This window comes from Nansenia antarctica, assembly GCF_963989245.1.
Source record: "Nansenia antarctica genome assembly, chromosome: 10".
NCBI lineage: Eukaryota > Metazoa > Chordata > Actinopteri > Argentiniformes > Microstomatidae > Nansenia > Nansenia antarctica.
The window spans coordinates 16,100,748-16,120,942 of record NC_137680.1 but is presented as its reverse complement, the minus strand read 5'-3'; the positions used below and the strand labels follow the sequence as shown (position 1 = coordinate 16,120,942).

The window sequence follows — 20,195 nt, the reverse complement described above, 5'->3', positions numbered from 1 at the left end:
GCAAATGATGCTCCAAATAGGGGAAATGGCTTGCAATAATGCTATTTTTGGAATGAAGTGGTGTCTGCATATCTGTTGTTGACATCCACTGTCCGACGGCATAAATAGTCATTTTGATGCAATGAGGAGCATTAATTATACAAAAGGAAGCCATATGATTGAATAATAACCTGAAGGGAATGGCCTCTGCTGCGTCAATGAGCAAATCTAATAAAAATGTATCAACAGAAAACAGTCCTGTAACCTGAGCCTGTGGTTGGTTCTAAATATCTACGCTTATCTTCATCATCTTATTTCCTGTCCAAGCCACGATAAAAACACTTTTTCAAAAGCATGGACATCAGAGGGATGCTTTCTCCGCACATACTCTGAATACATTAATAGAGAATGGCACCATAGCAGTGCAACAACATGACAACCTGGGAATGGTGCATAGACGTGTACATCATTTTTCAACGGCTCAAAAGAGGAGACTTCTAAATAAGAAAAAAGTATACACATGACATATCACGCAGAGCTATCATTAAAGATTCAAACTGCGCCGCGGTAGAAACAGTCCGAGTGCTAGGAAGAGCGCTTGTTGAGCATGCACGCTTTTAAGCATTCATCTTTGAAGCATGTGAAGCAGGCGCTTCCTTTCCCTTTTCCATTTCAGTGGCATATCAACTCAGTTGAAGAGGTAGCAAGAGCAGTGCTGGCAGACTGGACGTGGGTGTTGAGAGTCTGTTGTTTGTCTGGAAGGCTGTTGTATTGTCCTGTTCCAGCCAATTAAACCACGCAGGAGAGATGAGTCCAGATGCCCAAGCCGTACATCCCACAGTCCCATCCTCAACCTGAGGGGGGAGCCATTGAGTCACCACGTGGGGCTTTGACGAGATGCATCTCTAAGTACTAAACCAGGCAGTGAGTCGCCTTTTTGGAGTGTTTTTGTCAGCGGCGTCTGATATTGGCTTGTGGTCCAAAGAGTGGGGTTCAACGTGTGGGGTCCTGAGAGGTCAAGACAAGTAGCCCCGCCTCTCCCCGGCAGGTCAGATCTCTGATAGGATGACCCGGAAGGAGTCTGCCATGTTCTCAATAGACAGGATGAACGTGTCCTCGTTGGAGTAATGCTCGATGACGTTGTCGTCCATGTTGACCAGAATTCTAGGGAGAGATGGGAGGGTTATAGTTAGCCTAGCAGAAACAGGAATACAGAAAACATTGTCCATTTTGACAACATGAAAACATGTCTGTAAAGTATAGCCTTTCGCTGGTTGCTAAGTTCTGTAGCATGGTCAAGGTATTTTAATTTGCTGTAAAACACATTTTCCTCACCCTTTTTTGCTTTTCTTGTAGACTTTGGTCATCCTCTCAATGGGCACTGCATATTTCTCTGAGATCTGTGAAAGCAATAGATTAGTACCAGAGCAGTTATTAGAGGAACTAGAGGTACATTACAGGTTTCATTACACAGCTCGCCCAATTATCCAGAGCAGAGTGAAGTGGAGAATACTTACTGCCTCCACCAAGGCCTTCAGAGTTGGAGACTTGAGCATCAAGGCATCAAACACCTCATCAGACTCCTTCCTCACATACAGCAGAACTGTGGAGACGGATTTACAGTGGATGAAACAAACATCACATGATCCTTGTAGTAATCAAGATCATTCAGAACCAGTCAAAAGTTTGGAGACACACACACACACACACACACACACACACACACCTCTCTTTTGAGTATCTGCTTTGAACTGCTTGGCAGGGGGCGGACTGAATTCTTCCTCAGCGGGTAGTGACATCCTCTTCACGACAACACTCCTGAAATACAGGAATACAACATCAACCATCTAACACTCCTGGCTACAGGCTAATATATTTCAAGGCATGGAGAGGGCATTATAACGAGCCATTTCATCAAAGACCACCAATACACAACATGCAAAGCAATGTTCATGTCGCCATGGAAACATATCAGAGCACATCAGAGGACACATCAAAGGATGTGCTGCACCATGTGAAATTGAAACACCTCATACCACTTAATCATGGATGTCAGAATAGTTATATTTGCTACACTCACCCATTCCTCTCCACCTGCTCCGTGTTAAAGGAAAAGACCTGTAGGAACAAAACAGGCAGACAAATCAGTTAGCCAAAGAGGAAGAATAGTGTGTGCGTGTGTGTGTGGGTGTGTGTGTGTGTGTGTGTCACTTTCTCTCACCTGTCCAGCCCTCTGCAGGTTGCCAAAGTGGACATCAGGGATGAACAGGACAGGCTGGGACTCCAGGTCAGCCATTGATTTGAAGAACATTGGATCAGCCTTCTTCATCAGAGACATTGCCAGATTCCCGTCCTTCCCTGTTCCGTGAGCCAGAAACCAGATACAGTGTTAGATAACAGTGACAGTCTAGCACCAATTGCTATGCAACTATCTTAAACTCTCCACGCTTCATCAGACTTGATTTCAATGTCACAATTGTTCTCCTGGGACTTATGCCTCATTGAGTTCAGCTGCAAGTCCTTTTTTGTTGTGGTCATCCTGCTGCATGATCACTGTGTCCTAGTTGACCAGAATAGCAGACACTCAGGTTAACAAACTACAATTCGGGGAGCCTAGATGTAGCACACTAAGGTGCATGCCACATAATCGCAGGGTGCCTGGTTCGATTCTGGCCTTCGACCTATCCTGCATGTCATTCCTCCTCTCTCTCACCCATCCTTCCTGTCAATCTCTACTGTCTCTATCCCAATAAAGCAGAAATGCTCTAAAAGGATATTAGGATAAATTAGTAAATTCAGGGGTGCTTAGGTGGTGTAACGGGTTAAACATCGACCATCTAACCGCAGGGTTCCCGGTTCGATTCCGGCCGCGGACATATCCTGCATGTCACCCCTTCTCTCTCTCAAAATCTCTACTATCTCTATCAATAAATTTTTTTTAAATAGTGGGACTGCCCCACTCAGATTTTTTTTTTAAAGAAATTCAATCCATCACTACTTTTCCACATGGGCACCACCGACCTTTGGTCTTCTTCCGGTTCTGCTTCCTCTCTTCATCACGGATCTTCCGTTCAGCCCCCTGTGGAATAAATGAGATCAATATACTGTGTTAAACAGAGAAACATGGAAACATGACATGTACACCTGTTGCCATAACACTGATTTAACCCTCCTTTTGTGTGTGTGTGTGTGTGTGTGTGTGTGTGTTTCTTTCTTATCATCAATCCCCAAAGCCCACCTCACCTTGTCACAGAACACCTTGATCTGGGAGAAGGCGCGGTGGATGGGCTTGTTGCTGCGGTTGTTGTAGCTGTAGGTGTCAATCTGTATCATGAGGGGCATCCCCTTCACTCCCTTCTGAGAGGAGAAGTCCGTACTCAGGCAGTTTACAGTGATGAAGATCTGTCGGATAAAAGAGATGAGTACATCAAACTAGCCTCCGTCAACTAAACCCCCATTAAAAACCTCTGAGTGGTTTTCCCTAAAACAAGTAGTTTGTCCTTTCCATGAGCCAATTCATCTTTCCCAATATCCTCCACTATTATTGGGGGGGTCCTCCTGTCTAAAAGCATTCCCCCTCCCTAACCTAGCCAGCTCTCTGGTCATAAAGTGCTCTTTAGGCCCTGTCAGTCAGTCGTCTATCTTGGCTCAGTGGGTTTTACATCGTATAACTGATGGCGACTGGTCAGATCTTTGTTCTCCGGCAGTCAGCCTCCAGGCTCCAGCAGGCTGTTAAGATACCCAGTGAGGTGCAGTCTGAGAGGGGGTTTACGGCACAGCAGAGCAGGGGTCAGGACTGAGTGAGTCAAAGCTTCAGCAAACAAGCCAGGTCTTTTCAAAGCTTATCATGTCCTCAAGACCCCCACCCTATACGTCTATTCCTAATAACCACCACACCCTTCACTTATCCTGTCAGAATACAGTTTGTTAGAAGAAGTGCTCTTACAAAGTACTGTTTGTAATTATCATTCTTTTACAGGAGAAGGGTGAAGAGTTGGTATACGAGACCGTGATTATCTCTCACCGTTCACCTTTCATTGTTGGTTTATGAGCCAACATTTTGCAACCAGTTGTTAATTCCAAGTGGCATGAAGTTGTTGTCACCAGTAGAACGAGATATTCAGCCTCTGCTACAGAGCTATATAAACAGATTGAACGGTTGAAGTCTTTACCATAATGAGTGCAAATATTTTCCCACTGAGGAGCATCACTGCGATCAAGTCTGAGCCTGTGTATGAGTGCAAAGCCTGGAGCACAAATAACTCCTCTACAATGTACACACATTGTACACACTACCTCCTCCCCCCTCTCCCTCCATTTACCACAGTTTAAAAAGAAAAAAACAAGAAAAGAAAAAAACACTGCAGTGGGCAAGTCTCAAGAGGTATGTATGTGTGTGTGTCAAAAGTCCTATCCATTCAGTTGCTCATCTAAATGACGCAAAAGCTCATAGGAGGTATGAGAAGTCTGGAGCCCATTCTGTGCAATCATTCAGCCCATTGCAAACAAACAAACAAACAAACTAACACAAATAGATGTCTGGCTGCATCGTGCACTCATCCAACACAGTTCTCACTCAGCAATAATGATGATGACTGTTGCTTGGCAACAGCAGAGCCAGTGCTCTTGTCAAAAAACAAAACCCTAAAACTCTAATCAAACACCCTTGTGGTTGTGATTGTTTTGCTCGCCTGCAAATTGTGATTTGAGGAGGGTTTCCGATTGAGTTTTTTCAACAAGGTTCACGGGGCAGAACACAAAATGACACAACCAGTGAATGACTACATCCTCTCCGATAAGCAATGGTGGCCAATGGGACCCCAATTCAGAACCAAGCTGATTGAGAACCCCTGTGTGTGTTCTCTAGCTCCTGTCCATTTCCTCTGTGCCGTGACCTCCCTGTGTTTGTTAAGGGGGAAGCCTGCTGTGGCTCTGTCTGGTCAGGCAGGGGTGATAATGACAAGACAGACGGCATTGGTTTGTTTTCAGCAGAACCCTAGAATCATGTCGGCCCTGCCTGCAATGCACACAGAACTGACTCACACGAAAGGTTACTAGAGTCTTAATGCAGGTGTGACGTATGGATACACAATAGCACCTTTCATCTGTGCAGGACAAAGCAACAGTTCCTGTTTTCAACTGCAACATGACAGTCGTGTCACTCAACCACAAACAACCATCACATACCTAGAGTTACTTCATAGAATACATTTCTGACAGAGTACCTAGCTAATGTATATCCAATTAATCAAACGCATAGTTACTCTTCAGGACACCTACATACTCTGGGAGTTATTACAGTTTGCCCCCAAACGGTTTTGTTTGACAACGGCAAATCCACTTAATCCATTTGGAACCTCTCCATCTTACAAATAAGGGAATGCTGTCATTAAACCCGCATGTGTGTTCAAAGAACCTAGACAAAACATCAACATGTCCAGCTCCAGATAGACTTTCCTCGCAGACAATAAAGAACAAAAGGACAGTACTAATAATCCACATACGTCCCAAAACATATGATCCTTCACTCACTAATAGCTTTAGACTCTTTCAATAGAGGAGGCCATCCTGAACTGCAAATATTTATCCATATAGCTGGAATTGAGTCTCTTTCATAGGCGTATTTGAGGAGACCTCATTAAACACTGGAGCCATAGGAGAGCCAGTTTGTCTCTGTGCCCCTGCTCGGCCTGTGTGCCTGGAGGGCTTCTCTATAGAGGCGGAGGTCTGTTGGAGACCGGCAGGCTTCATCTAATGACCCGGTGTGTTTGCTGTCTGCCTTTGTATGAGTGACCACCTCACACAGGTGAAACCCGAGCAGATCCTTTCATGTGCTGCTGTTGTGTGCCCAATGCGTCACACCTAACATTACAGGGGCCTCCTCTAATGAGCTCACACAAAGCAAAGAGGCCATCCCCCCACTGTTTGGATGACAAAGAGAATAAGGATGTGACATGCTTCAGAGGTAAAATGTGGGAAAAAATGAGTTATTGGAATTCAACATAAATGTATATCCACCACATATTGTAAAGCTGCAGGAATCTTGAAATGTTTTAACTCATGAACTCGGTCTGGGTAGTGTGGTAGTGTGGTAGTCTGGGTAGTGTGGTAGTGTGGTAGTCTGGGTAGTGGCAGCACAATACTGACAGAGTTCATTCATGTTATGAACAATCCCTGAGAGTATAAATTGTTGACACTCTAATAATAGAAGTAAAAATGACAGAGAGGAAACACTTTCATTTGTCTTCACACAGTACTTCTGTTGTTGATGCACAACTACATTCCTCCTTCTTACCTTTGCTTCTTCATTGACATCCCAAGTAAAGGAGACAGCATTGTAAGCAATTTCCTCAATGTTTCCGATTGTGTTGAAGCTCTCTTTGTAGTCGGCTGCATGAAGAGAGGAGATTAGAGAAACAAGATGAGTTTTTGTGGAAACCTTCCTTTTTTTTTCCTTTCTTCTTAAACTATACATAGGGCATTTTAGAAATGGCACACACTCAAGAGAAGGAACAATAGAAACATTGGGCTTTCAAATTCTACAACACAACAGTCATATTTTAACATATTTTCAGACTGAATCAACCAATAATAGATATTCAGTTTAAAAGCTTCAACGAAATTAGTAGCCTATATTTAACAAATCCACAAAACACAGATGAGGCACAAAAACTGGAATGATGTCAACATCTGGTTTTGAAGATGGCAAAATGTTCTTATTGGGTATTAATTGTATGCATGGACAGGGACAGGGCAGATAAGAGATTCCCCAAGTTGTCCACACCCCAAGTTTACACCATCCAATACAAGCAGGGACCTGTCTCTGAGCATGAACGGGGCCCCCGCCCATTTCTCCCGTTAACGGCTCTATTCAAATCTCTGATCCAGTGACACTGCCTAGGGGCTCGGACGAAATCCGGGCCAGACAGACCGTTATTCAAATCAGCTGGGCTGTGTCAGGTTTCAACCCCCAAAAATGTGATGACTTTCGGAGCATCTCGCAGGTCTGCCACCTGTTGTCTTGCCATTTTTTAGGTGTCAGTCGAGTCAGGCAACAAACAACTCAAACTGACATTTCCTAAGGAAGGTAAGTAATGAGAATACCTTCCCTAAGGCAAACTGATAATAACTTCCCCCATGTATTCCCCATCTGTTAGGTAGACTCATAAAAACCCGCCCAACTCAAAGCAACTCTGACAGTTATCCGTGGATATGAAAGAGCTTTAGGCAAACACTGGGTGAAAGGATATCAAGAAAAGGAAAGACTTGATCTCTTCTTACCGATATCCAGAACCCTCTGCTTGGCTGTGTGCTGGCGGGAGTGCCAGTACTTCCAGTGCTTGAGCTGCTCATCTCTGCACTTGTCCTCACTGAAGACCACCATGACCACACTCTGGGGGGGACAGACAGTACACAACCACTGAATTTCATCCATTTCAACAAATACCAATTCATCACAACTTGAAAATACCTCAGTAAGCCTTCCACAAGTGGTTTGTTTGTGCGCATATTTCACACAATAACTAATGCAACTCTCTCCATGAGGAACAGTAAAGTCCTATTGTCAGAGTCCTTTTGGTCAGATTGATGTCTGTCTGTGTCTGTCATGAACCCAACCTCCAGCTCAGTTTCTCCTCTCCACAACCCCAACCCCCACCCCCACCCACCCCAGTCTCAACCCCCACCCCCACCCACCCCAGTCTCCACCTGTCCTCCCCTCACCTGCACGACATTCTGCTGCCGCGGCTCAGTGCTTCCCATGGTGCACTGCTCACTACTGGTGCCCCCGCATGCGCTCCTCTCTGGCCCGGGTGATGACCCACTCACCCGCACTTTGCTGATGGGATGGCGCAGGCACTTGTTGGCGCCCGTCTCGCTCAGGGTCACGGCGTAGAACTGCCCCTTGTTCAGGTAGGTCATAGGCCCCTCCCCCTGTTTCTGACGCAGAGACTTGGTGGCCTCGAGTGTATACTGAAAGCTGTTCCTGTCGGAGCGAGCAAATCAACATTTAATTACTGCGGTACATTGGGTTGTTGTAACAGTGGTCAACGGGTGGGAAACAATCAGTCACTTACGCTCCGGGCTGGTTGTAATAGAAGTCATCAACTGCTAAAGAAGCTGGTTCTCTGTATTTCTGTGCAGGAAACATGTCAAGATAACTGTCATGTACCAAAGGAATAAAAGCTTATTTGTACTATTGGATAAAGATGTTTTATCATAAGCCAAAATAACCCAATAACCCAAAATAAGTCAGACATCTTTCCACTAGCCTCCCCTTCAGTCCCTCCCTCCTGACCCAGGTTCTCACCTCAGGCTCGTTAGGGTCTTCATACGTGCTGTCTGGGGTACTTCTCTGGTCGTCCTTCATATAGCCACTGTGGCTAACCATGGACCCGTCATAGTGATTCTGCTGCTCATAGATGACCCGGATCTGCTCCTCGGGTCTGAAGGTCCCTCCTGGGTTCATGTAGACAGGGACCTGGACCTCTGTCTTCACCACAGCCACAGCCCCCCCTACTCCCCCTCCCTCTCTGTACTGGTCCTGTTTGGTGTCCAGGTGCTCTGCATTCAGAGACAGGTTCACAGGTACAGACCTAAGTACATGAACACGGTTCTCCAGCGTTGTCAAACTCCCCTGGTTGTCAGTCCCTGCTGTCTCCGTCACTTTAGTGCCTGGTAGTAATCTTTTTTCTCTGGGAACCTGTAATGATGGAGAGGGGGTGCTATTAGCAAATTAGCAAATTAGCAAATCCTCTTCAATGAAACAACTGCCATTTTAAAGGTTTCTTATACGACCTTCTAGTCAGTTCAGGAGGTCAAAAGATGCAATAAATACAAATGAAGAGGGGTTTCAAGTAAGGTAGAGGAATAAATGACCTCTACAATGAACATGCCCTCAGGAGCAGTGAGCAATGTGCAGATCAGTCTTCCCTCTCACCTTGTAGTAGTCATAGAGCAGCCCCAGAGCAGCTGCACTGTCCTCATCCCCATTGATGCTCATCATGGCCTTTGTGGCTGCTGTCAGGGGGTTCTCCAGGTAGGTCTTCCAGGCCTCATCCTCACTGGTGAAGGTTCTCCGAGACGGAATGGACATCTCATTTGGCACAACCACCACCAGACGTTTACTGTGGCACCACAACACAATGAGCAGGAATATTATGTACACGTCTATGCCATCAAGAGGGGCATGTCTGCCAAGCCACTACTTCGGCCTCAGGCCTTTTCTCACAAAACATCAATCAAGATAAGCCACCACCCCGCCTCCCTTCAATGTCATCAGGGGTTCTAATGGCAGATAATGACTTAACTACAGCGCATGTTGGAACTCAAGCAAAGAATGTATTTACCCCCAAAATAGCCTCTCCGGTGGCAATCAATGACATGCAACTGCTGTATTATAGTTCTCAAAGTAAAATATGTAGAATATCACAAAATGGACTGTCACATGACACATATTCATTCACAACACACCAGTGGCTGGTAACATGAGACATAGTTCAAAAACTCTACAGATTGACACTTCATTGTTTTTCTCTATAAAAGCACCAACTTTTGTTGACAGGTTATAGACACATATTCAAGACCTGAAACATTATTGACGCAAAAAGTAGATCTCATCAGTTACCAACATAACTTCTCTCCTCAAAGTCATTGTGATTGTTTTACATTTTCAAGAGGGCAATTCGACTAAAAATAATCTATGATTATTCTCACATGCAGGCCTACCTGTCTAAACATTCATGCATGGCATTGTGGTTATAGGGGAAAAATAAGGGAAGAAGATATTATCTGTGAGGAATTAAAAAATTAAATGTCATTTAATAGGTTTGTACACTCACTTCTGCAGGTAGAAAAGTTGTCTCCAACCACTTTAATTACTTACTTGTCCAAGTCCATGTTCTCTCCACCCGGGTGTATGCCTTGCTTGAGAAACTGGACTTTCTAGTTTGTGCAGGTGAGAATGCGAGCGTCAAACGAACCCGGGCCGCAGGTAAGACCACTTTGTTTTAAAGACAAGACTCTATTCTCCGCCCTGGGCTTCCCCTGGTCAACGCTCTGCGCATTCCTCGATGACCATCGCCTACCGGCTTACCAAGTGAGTTGATAAGACAAGTCGTCGTTTGAGAGTCGATTGAAAGATGATCCATGTCCCGTTGACATGGACGTGAGCGCGTTATTAAAAGGTGTGTAAGCGTCGGAGCTACTATCTTTGTGGAGAGCGAACGACAAGCTACAGTTTGATTGGTCCAGCCACCTTTACCTGGCGGCACCGAATCACCGATTGGTGTTATTTGAGACAGGAGACCCGCCTTTAAAGAGACCTTTATGATCTTCCCATGAACACACACGCAATGATGAGAGATTATTTTCATTGTTTATGATAATAAAAGAGCGAGCCATGAGTTTCCCAAGTTCCTGTTTTAATGGCTTGTTATTGTTGTCATTAACTGGGATGTGTGTGATTTATAAAAATTACACAGTTTCTGCTCATTCCAATTGATAATCAATCATACACTTCAAATGATATCATAAAGTATACGATTTTTCATGTAAAGTTTACTTACAACTTGTGTTTTGCTTTATATACATTTTAAATGGGAAGAGAAGACAACAATATTATGTATATGAAAAGTGATTGTCTGTGACATGAAGACATTTCAAGCACCTATTCCCCTCAGATGGCTGTCATTGTATCTGCCTGGATGTTCGGTTGTCATCAGTTCCATTCAATATAATAAAGGAGGTAGTTAAAGCAGGAAGAGTAATTTGCGAAGACATTGCCATTGTTATTCTGATTTACTGTGTGAACATGTGATTCTCTTTTCCCTGTTCTGTAACCCTGTGCAAAATCAACCCTGTTCTAATCATTGCCTTTTAGGCACATTTTTAATATTTATATTAGTATTCCACTCTAAAATGGCCAATGTTATTCTGGATCAGTTTGGTCCAATGCAACCTTGTCAGAAAGTATGTACTGTAACATAAATTAAATAAAACTAAAAATATGTAATATACTATTAAGAGTACAGTTTGTTGTGGTTTATTGTGCTGAAATTAGGTGTGGTATCCTTAACCTTCAGTAGTTTGTATAAGTGAGTGGTAGTTTCAGAGCTTCGGTGAAGGTGTTTGAATAAATAGGTGGGGTTCTCGTTCTCAGGTCTTGCTGGGCTGTCTGTGCTCTGCCCAGATGGATTACACAGCCCTAATGCAACTGCACTACAGTGAGTGTTGGGAAAGCGCCTAGCCTTCATGACAAAGGTTTTCCTCTCCAAACCTGGCCCAGTGTGGGTGGGGGTATGTGTTTGTGTGGAGAAAGGGCAGGCCTGGACAAAGTTGTGAAGCAGTCTCATGATCTCACACTCTGTTTGTCCTCGCTCAGGCATTATTGTCACAGCACAGTCATGGGAAATTGGAAAATGACCAATGCCCAAACCACTCCCATTATCCTTAAACTGATTAGACTGATTAATCCTTATTCCTTATTCATCCTCAATTGTTCTATCTGAGAACAAAATCCAAGAGCAAACCTTGTATCAAGGACAAATCCCTTTGTTGGTGAGCCCACCCTGGCCTGGCTGGTCAAGCATGAGTTAGTTTGACCATCAAGGTAAGAGAATTGTCCTATAAAGACAAAAGCAGGGTGGGTCAGAGCCAGCAGAACAGTTCATTGTGGGAGGTTCACATAGGGCATGGAGTAGGACAGGTATGGCAACTACCAATATGACTCAAATGGGTTTACATTGCTATACATTACAAAACAAAATCCATGTTAAGACCATAAACAGCATGATTACACTTGGATGTCTCTCACTGTGTTGCCAGGTGCCGTTATAGAGCATGAAGTTGAAGCATGTACTCCCCTGTGGTACTCCTGCTCCATGCCAGGAATTTCATGAGAACAAGTTGCTTGTCTGGGCCTGACTAGGAGCTCACCGTGCAAGTACCTGTTGGACAGGTAACGATTACAGTGTGTGAAGAGAAAGTGGGACTGGAATGTGGGTGTTTGAGAAGTTGAAGTATACTGGTGTGTCTGTTGTACCTGCTGAACAGGTATGGGCTTACGCACTGGGGTGGAAGTAGAGCATGCTCCATCATTTCAATGTGTCTGATGATTTTAATGAGGAAACGTTCAGTTAAAGATAATGGGTTAGGGTTAGTTTTTCATGTCCATTTCATGAAAATTCCCAATTCAGGCAAAGATAATAATAAATGTGTAAGTGTGTAACTCCTATTGTTTTATGATGATACTGTATTATCTTTGTTTTTTATCATTAGTTGCTGTTTATAAACATTTCTCACAGAATGATTCCAAACATGATTCATTTTTTTTCCCATATTCCAAACACAAAAGGGAAGGGACTATTGTGTTACACATTCTACTCAAAAGCTTTCCTAGAGGATGAGCTGAAACCAAATAGGAAAGTCTCAGGCAGTCTCCTGATAAATCCTGCCTTTTGCACAGACAAAGGGAAAAGGTTTAGAATTCCCTGCAACTCCAAAATAATTGGTTAACACCTCTCCAGATTTCCTTTCAGGTGCCTAGGGGCTGGGAATCTCTTCCTAACCTGTTAATAACACCTTTCTCTGGGAACTTGACAATGCTTTTCCCCAAAGTGCGGACCTGAGAGTGGATTCTCTCTGTTCAGGAGAATTATGAATTCTTAACAATACTTTTCCCCAAAGTGCAGACCAGAGATTGGATTCACTCTATTTAAGAGAATTCTAGATAAATCTCCCACAAAAAAATATGTGTGGATGGTCCATGGTGCACAACACACAGGCTGCACTTTCAGGGTTATTGTCTGGGGCCCTCACCCGCCGTAAGAATAAAACCCTGGACAAAGAGGAGCAGGGATTGTCTGCTCACCCCTGTAACTGAACAAGGGAGACACACAATACTTTCTGACACCACAGACATGTTCCCACAATGATAACATTTCACTGATGTTGAAAGGGGGCGACTGGAGTGTTTTCCACAGATAGAAGATTTGGGATTTTGGTACGGTACCAAATGTAAATCTTGATATACTCTACCGAAATAGAGCATCACAATAATTTGCTCATAGCTAAAACAAAATGTAAGATTGATTCTATTGTTTTTGGAGGCAAATTACTTAATACAAAATTCCCTCTATGTATAATAACACTTAGTGGCAAGTCAAGGGCTGTTTGCCCTCCTCTGTTCTCTTTACCTATAATGGCAGTCACTCTAAACCCTGCCCTGGGGGACGTAACCTACCTCTGGTGTTGTAGTTGTACACATGGGCCGTGGCCCTAGTGTTTACAGCTCATTACCTGTGCTAAGTGATGCACATGTTAGAATGCTACCTGTGTTTGGAGTGGGAAAGAGCACTGTGTAGCTGCATACAGTCAGGCAACCAGGGACAGTAGTAAAAACGTGGGTAAGCCCTGAACACCATGGACCTAATAGTTGGGAAAACCCCCAATGCAAATAACACTGAACTAGCAGAGAAGGTGGGTAAACCCTATTCAATAGAATTTAAAAAGTGGGTAAACTGAATTTACTTGGGTTAACCGTCAACTATATCACTGTAGGCAACCAAACTATGTGATCTTAAGATAATATTTCAGAAACAATCAGTTTCTCAATCATGAAATATTCTAACTACAGTTATCCACAATATTAATAGCAAGTAGACTGTGTTTTTTCTGTTGCAAGATGTATATATAGTTTCCACCCTACTATATAGTTTCCACCCTAGAAGATACGCCCATGAAGTTGTATTATCCTTTAACTGAGGAGTCAGCTCTCAAGCCTACTCTGCTGCAGTGCTGCATGACAATTCTGCCATAAATGACCTTGTTTTAAGGGTTATTGCGGCACCTAGAGGAACCAATGTGCACTGCATACTAAAAAGTTTGTCAAATCAAGGTCCGATTTAGAAGGCAACCCTAAACACTCATTTAGTTTCAGGATTGTTCGGGATTGTTACATTTTGCGTTATGAATTGATGAATGCCAACTTAATCTTTATTTCAAGAACTTCAAAACAAAAACATGTTTCTATGCGCCGAATTCGTGTGGGTGGAATAATCCGCTCTTTAGGACCATGGAATGTGCCGCTCCGCCCACCCGGGGCACCAGGGTGAGTAAATCGAGCAGACGGTCGAATTCAATACTTGTGCAACATCATCATTTGTTTGGCTGTGACGGAGTCTAACCGCTGTAGATGAGAAGGACAGTGTTTATTTCATACTTAGCTTGTATCCGTAAGCTTGTACAGGTAAGACAAGGTGCAGAATTCAGTAATTAGTTTAGTTTAGATTTATGAATGCCTTGCCAGCTGATGGTTTGCTCTGAATGTTGTCATTGGTGATGCAGGTTGGCGAGCTAACGTGCTGGAAGGGGCTTTAACGGTGCGCTGGGTATCCATGGTGGTCTTACTGTCTCTGTCTTGAGACATGTATTCACAAAGCTTGCTATCTATCTTTTAAACTCCCTCTCGTGTGTGTGTGTGTGTGTGTGTGTGTGTGTGTGTGTGTGTGTGTGTGTGTGTGTGTGTGTGTGTGTGTGTGTGTGTGTGTGTGTGTGTGTGTGTGTTCTGTAAGGACTTCATAGTTATAGTATGTCTTTTTTGTTTGTTTTGAATGCACTCAAGATAGCCTTCATTACCACCATTACTCAAGCCTTCCCTGCTTCCACCTCCAAATAAACACGTTCACTTTCTGGAGACGTTCTATTAGTCTGCCTAAACCTGGCCTGACCATGTTGGTGCATACTACTGATAATCCTTGGGATGGGATGAACTGCAATTATGAAATACCTCAGTGTTTTATGACCTAGTTTTATGTCACAACCTTTTGAATTCTTGCCACTCAACTCCTTCAGGGAAATCTTAAACTTAATTGCCTTTTTGTCAGTGACCTAGAAAACTGTGATTAACCTAATTTGAAAGTAGCTTCAGATTTGAAGGACTAACTGTTTTGAGGTTAATTTATGTCGCAGTGGATGGGTGAGAGGATCCCACCATTGTCCTATGGCAGTTGACCAACTAGGAGCACACCTGCCACTTCCTAAGCCTCTTTTCTAAGAAGTTGAGAGAGTTTAGAAGAACTGTCTGACCATATGCTCATTAGACATGTGTCCATTTTTTTCTGTCCCTCACTTTGATCCTGGTCATCAAAACATTTACATTTTTGCCATTTAGCAGACACTTTTATCCAAAGCGACTTAGCACAACTTTTGTGCTCACTTTAGGGATGCCATGTCTCACCACTAGACTCAATGTATCCTTTAGATGAGTTGGTTCTTAGCTGGGAGGAGAGTATCAAAACAAACCTGGAAACTGGCAATGAAAGCTTTTATATGGAGTAGCTTTCATGTCTGCATGAAAAGTATATTTGGGTTTTAGAAAACAGCTGTAGCATTTATCAATCTAAGCTCTGGTTTTCTTATGCAAAGCGTAAGCCTGGACATTGTCCCTGTATGCATCTGAGTCAACAGTCACCACTATTTCACCTGGTGTTTCTCTGTTGTGACGTGTGATCTCCTCTCTCTAATCAGGTCCACTAGCAGCGATGGCCCGTGGGCATCAGAAGCTCCAGTCGCAGCAGAAGAATGCCAAGAAGCAGGCTGAGGCCAAGAAGAGCAAAGGACATGACCAGAAGGCCTCAGCCAAGGCTGCTCTGCTGTACACCTGCTCAGTGTGTCTGGTAAGAGTTTGTTACCTACCGGTATGTCTGTGTTAATTAGCATTTTCCTTAAAAAAAAGACATTGAGACATAACTCTTTTGCCTTTGTGCCTTTCCCTCTTAGACACAAATGCCTGATCCGAAGACCTTCAAACAGCACTTTGAGAGTAAGCATCCCAAGTCACCCATGCCCCCGGAGCTGGCTGATGTTGAGGCGTGAGTGGCGTCTGCCTGGGAACCAGAAACACTGTTATGCTCTTTGACTATGACTCCCATCTCAGGCCTCATTGTTTCAGGACAGCAAATCATTTGTTATCTAGAACTGCAGAAGATTATATGAATTAGCACTTGACATGGACTGTTCTGATAACACTCTGGATGTAGTTAGTTTAATTGTTATGTGACAATGGTTGTAAAGTTCCTATATTGGGATTGAATGATTTTTTTTTTGTTGGAAATATCTATATAATCTGCCTTGATCTTCCATGCATGTACACTGCATGACCAGGGGTGGCGCTATGAGCCTTCTCCATGTCTGAATTTCACTGAATCCCCAGGAAGTACAAAGATTATAGATTGTAAATGCCTATTGAATGAAATTAATGTTCATGAATGTTTGCACTAAAATGTACTGTACATACAATTGTATGGAGCACTATTTTCTACTGAGTGACATACAACAAGTGTCACAACAGCATTCCTGTGGTATGCATCTGTAGAAACAAGTAAATGTAGCCAGGCTCTGCCATGATTCCATGATGCACAGTTGGTTGTCTATTGTTTGTGTTGATTGTAACTTACCTTTTATGAGCCCTCTGACCTACACTTACATCATGGATGGAATGAACAGTGGAAAGATTTGGTTGATAGAGAAAGTCATCTAATCTAATCTAGTCATTTATGTCTGAGTGGTGTAAGCACTGTGCCTGACTGGTCTATTGACCTGTTTACTCTTGACCTATAATGATATCTGTATCCTTATGTAGAAATGTATGATATTTTCATGAACTATGACTTTGTTCAATAACTGTTACAACAACCCCCATGTTATGTAGAGAGTAGTTGAGTAGCAATATGATTTTTCTTTTAATTGCATTGAATGGGATAGTGGTGGTCATGAGTTCAAATCCCACCTGGGAACACCACCACTAGTGTGCCCTTGTTGTGCCCTTACTCCAGGGAGACTGTCCCTGTAATCTCTAGCATCTGCTAAATGGTCAAAATGTAAAGAAAAAAGAGAAGAAGAAAAAAATAAGGAAAAAATGCATTTCAATTGTTGTATTGTTTTATTCACTATTTAACCAGGTCATTGTGGTTATCCTGTATGTAAGTACTATAGGTTTGCTGTAGTTCACAGTAGTTGGTGGGGATTCCAACACCCTCTCCTTAACAGTAGAATATTGTTTTTTGTTTGTGTGTTTTTTCATAGTGCCCTGATTATGCTGGCATCTGATGGATGGGATTGTGATACTCAGCTGAGGTCAGTTCCCAGTATAGCTTCAGCTGGTTGGAAGAACAGCAGATGTGCCAATTTCCCAACCTCCCTTACTGTATGGACTGCACTGTATACCAATAGGATGTGTGTACTAGTCTTATGTGCCGTGTCCTGAGGTCTTCTTAATATCCTCGAATGAAAGAACATTTGAGTAGATTAGGACAGTTTAAGTGATCAATTCAACTCTAGTGAACAATTAGGACACATATATCATGCCTTTCCTCTTGACTGGGGTTAGACAAGTATGCATACAGTACAAGTCAATACCCACAATTTAGTCTTGCAGGAATTTGAGGCTTGAGAACCTTTGGAATGACTGTATGCTTGTAAATAGCTGTTCCTTCATACGGCCAGTACCACAATGTTACTGGCAATGCTCAGTATCCTCTATCTTCTCTGTCATTTTGATGTACCATGACCTTGAGCTGTGTAAGCCCATATAAGATCATTATTTGAGGCCTACTGATTTTGATTCCCTCATCAAATCGGGTCTCAAGAGACCTTGCATAAACAAGTGAATCCTGCAGTTACTCATTCAATCATTTCAAAAACAAAGATGATTTGTTTGTTCAGTGGGGATAATGATGCATTAAGGCCACAATAGTAAATCCCTCATTTTAACACTGACTAACAACATATAATTACGTTTTGCATGTGTCATATGCCACCATAGCTTACATATCAGTTGGCTCTTCATATTTCATCAAAGATGTGTGTCTGTTGGGGCGCCTGGTGGTGTAACGCACTAAGCGCCGACTATGTAACCACAAGGTTCCTAGTTAGATTACGGCCACGAACATATCCTGCATGTCATCGCTTCTCTCTCTTTCTCACCCATCCTTCCTGTCAAACCGTACTGTCTCTATCGCAATAAAAATAAAAATATGAGTGGGACTGCCCCACACAGAAAAAATAACGTTAAAAAAACTAAAGATGTGTGTCTGTCTACTCACATAAACTTTTGACCCTACTATGTAATTCCAATCATCTGATCTCTCTCCAGACAAGTCTCAGGACAGTACTATGGTAAACATGGTGACTTAACATGTGTTGCCAGTTCTATAGACCCATACAGTATAGGGACCAGGCCAGGCCAACAGGTTTTAAGTAACGGACCATGAAAGAGTTGGGCTCATTGCCTCCTCAGAACTTGGGATTAACACAACATCAGAACAAATCCCTACTATGGTAGATGCCAGAGGGCTTGGGTTTGACGTTATACTAAATGTCACATTACTTAACTCTAATGATGTGTGCAAAGGTCTAGATATTAGGAGATACTAAAAAGTTAAATATTGTCAGGTCATTTGCATATAACATAGCTCATAATGACATTTGACAGATTTGTGTGTGCCTTGGTGTAATAGATGTAGAGCTGGTTTCACAGACAAGGCTTAAGCCTAGTCCTGGACTGAATCACAATTTCAATGTAAAATCTCCATTGAAGATGCTTTTTAGTCTAGGATTAGGCTTAAGCCTAGTCTATGAAACCGGCCCGTAGTGTGCTGAGATGACATGAGCCTGATAATCAGCACCAGAAACTATAGCTTTATGCATGATCTGTGGTGGGTCAGGTTGTTGTTGAACATTCCATTAACTGTATCGGGAGCGGCATTTACAACTGATGTTGTTTTAACAATATACTACTCTCTCTCTCTTTCTTACTTTAACTCTCTCTCTCTGTCTGTCTCTCTCTCTCTCTCTCTCTCTCTGTCTGTCTCTCTCTCTCTGTCTCTCTCTCTCTCTCTCAAGGCAAATCTAGAGCAAGTAGAACGTGGGATTTTTTTTCATTTTAATGGGTTTGTTATGTAAGATAGACACTACCGTACTATGGGAATGCATGACTAAGTGTCCCCACAGCCTAGTTGGATCTTGCAATATCTCTGGGAATTACTTTGGCTTTTGTTAGAGCGTCACTTGCTACTCCTGGGTGTGTGCTTCACAGGGTGTGGCTGTCAGAATAGAGAAAACCTACCCAACCAGTCATGTAACAACACACACTGCCCCACCTCTCCTTTATCTCAAAACTCCCTCCCAAAGTGGCCCTTTCTACTGTAGGTAACCAGTAGACTTTTCCCAATAGGTTTGTGCTACACACACACATATAAATATCAGTTTCTGATATAAGTCAGAAACGGTACTGCTAATATCAGAGATCTTGCCTTAAATAGGTTACTGGCTTGATATCACAGTCTTAGGGGAGAACATGTGACAAGATAAAAATAGATTAACTTTCCCCATGGAAACTGGCTAGACTGCAGAAATAGTACATATATTAGGAAAGCTCTGTGTCCTGTGTTCTAGTTAGTTTGTGGTGTTCTCAACATGACAAATACCACATGATATTATTGACAAATACCCCATATTATATTATTGAGGTGTTGGCAGATACAGTACACATGCACTATATAAGATTCTATGATTTTGCCCTTGTGAGTAGGTCATGAGTCATGACAGGCACCTGTCAGCCAACAGATATACCATGGTCATAATTAATTGAAAGCTTATCACAATCCCCTAGTACTTGAGGTGTTTGGTCTCTCAGTGCATACTTGGCAATAGCCATAAGCATAGACACCTTGTATTCAATTTGATACAACTTTATCAATCCCAGATGGGTAATAGGGGCAGTCGGTAGGCAACAATAAATACATCCGTACCCCACATTTAATACAACACATTTCCTAGGACCCCGGACCAAAAGTTCTGGATTTGTTTAACACCGGTGATAGTGTGCTTGCTCCTTGGACTCTTAATTTTGCCATTTAGCATTTAGCAGACTCTTCCCCCTCAATTTCGACATTCATGGCAGCAGTGATACTCCCCCGGTCTCTCAGGCCCCAGAGTGTGCCCCGGTTGATAGGTTAGCACATAGAATGCTTTTCAAGAGCATCCCTGCATAAGCATATAGGGTCTGGGTCATAATTGCACAGGTAGTAGTGTATTGCCTGCTTAAGGCAACTCAACAAGGTTGCTATTTCAGGCCCTGCACTGGGTGATCCCCTTCATTTTTTACATGACATTGCAAAATCCCTTACATTTTCTGTCGATGTCTATCCATATAATTT

At 43.0% G+C, this 20,195-nt stretch overlaps 2 protein-coding genes across 2 annotated transcripts; one reads left to right on the top strand and one right to left on the bottom strand.

Annotated features, from left to right (window-relative positions):
• Positions 1-1,028: 1,028 nt before the first annotated feature.
• LOC308166691 (grainyhead-like protein 2 homolog) lies at positions 1,029-9,876 on the bottom strand (the record flags this gene model as incomplete). Its single annotated transcript, XM_080541016.1, has 15 exons — positions 1,029-1,143; positions 1,315-1,379; positions 1,497-1,582; positions 1,706-1,797; positions 2,060-2,097; positions 2,201-2,337; positions 3,001-3,058; positions 3,223-3,381; positions 6,275-6,369; positions 7,261-7,372; positions 7,807-7,963; positions 8,055-8,113; positions 8,288-8,680; positions 8,918-9,104; positions 9,863-9,876. The coding sequence occupies 15 exons, from the start codon at positions 9,874-9,876 to the stop codon at positions 1,029-1,031; spliced, it is 1,767 nt and encodes a 588-aa protein (XP_080397142.1).
• A 5,642-nt stretch (positions 9,877-15,518) lies between these two features.
• On the top strand, positions 15,519-15,852 carry LOC308166486 (zinc finger protein 706; the record flags this gene model as incomplete). The annotated part of the gene is made up of 2 exons (XM_080540808.1): positions 15,519-15,653; positions 15,757-15,852. The coding sequence occupies 2 exons, from the start codon at positions 15,519-15,521 to the stop codon at positions 15,850-15,852; spliced, it is 231 nt and encodes a 76-aa protein (XP_080396934.1).
• Positions 15,853-20,195: the final 4,343 nt, after the last annotated feature.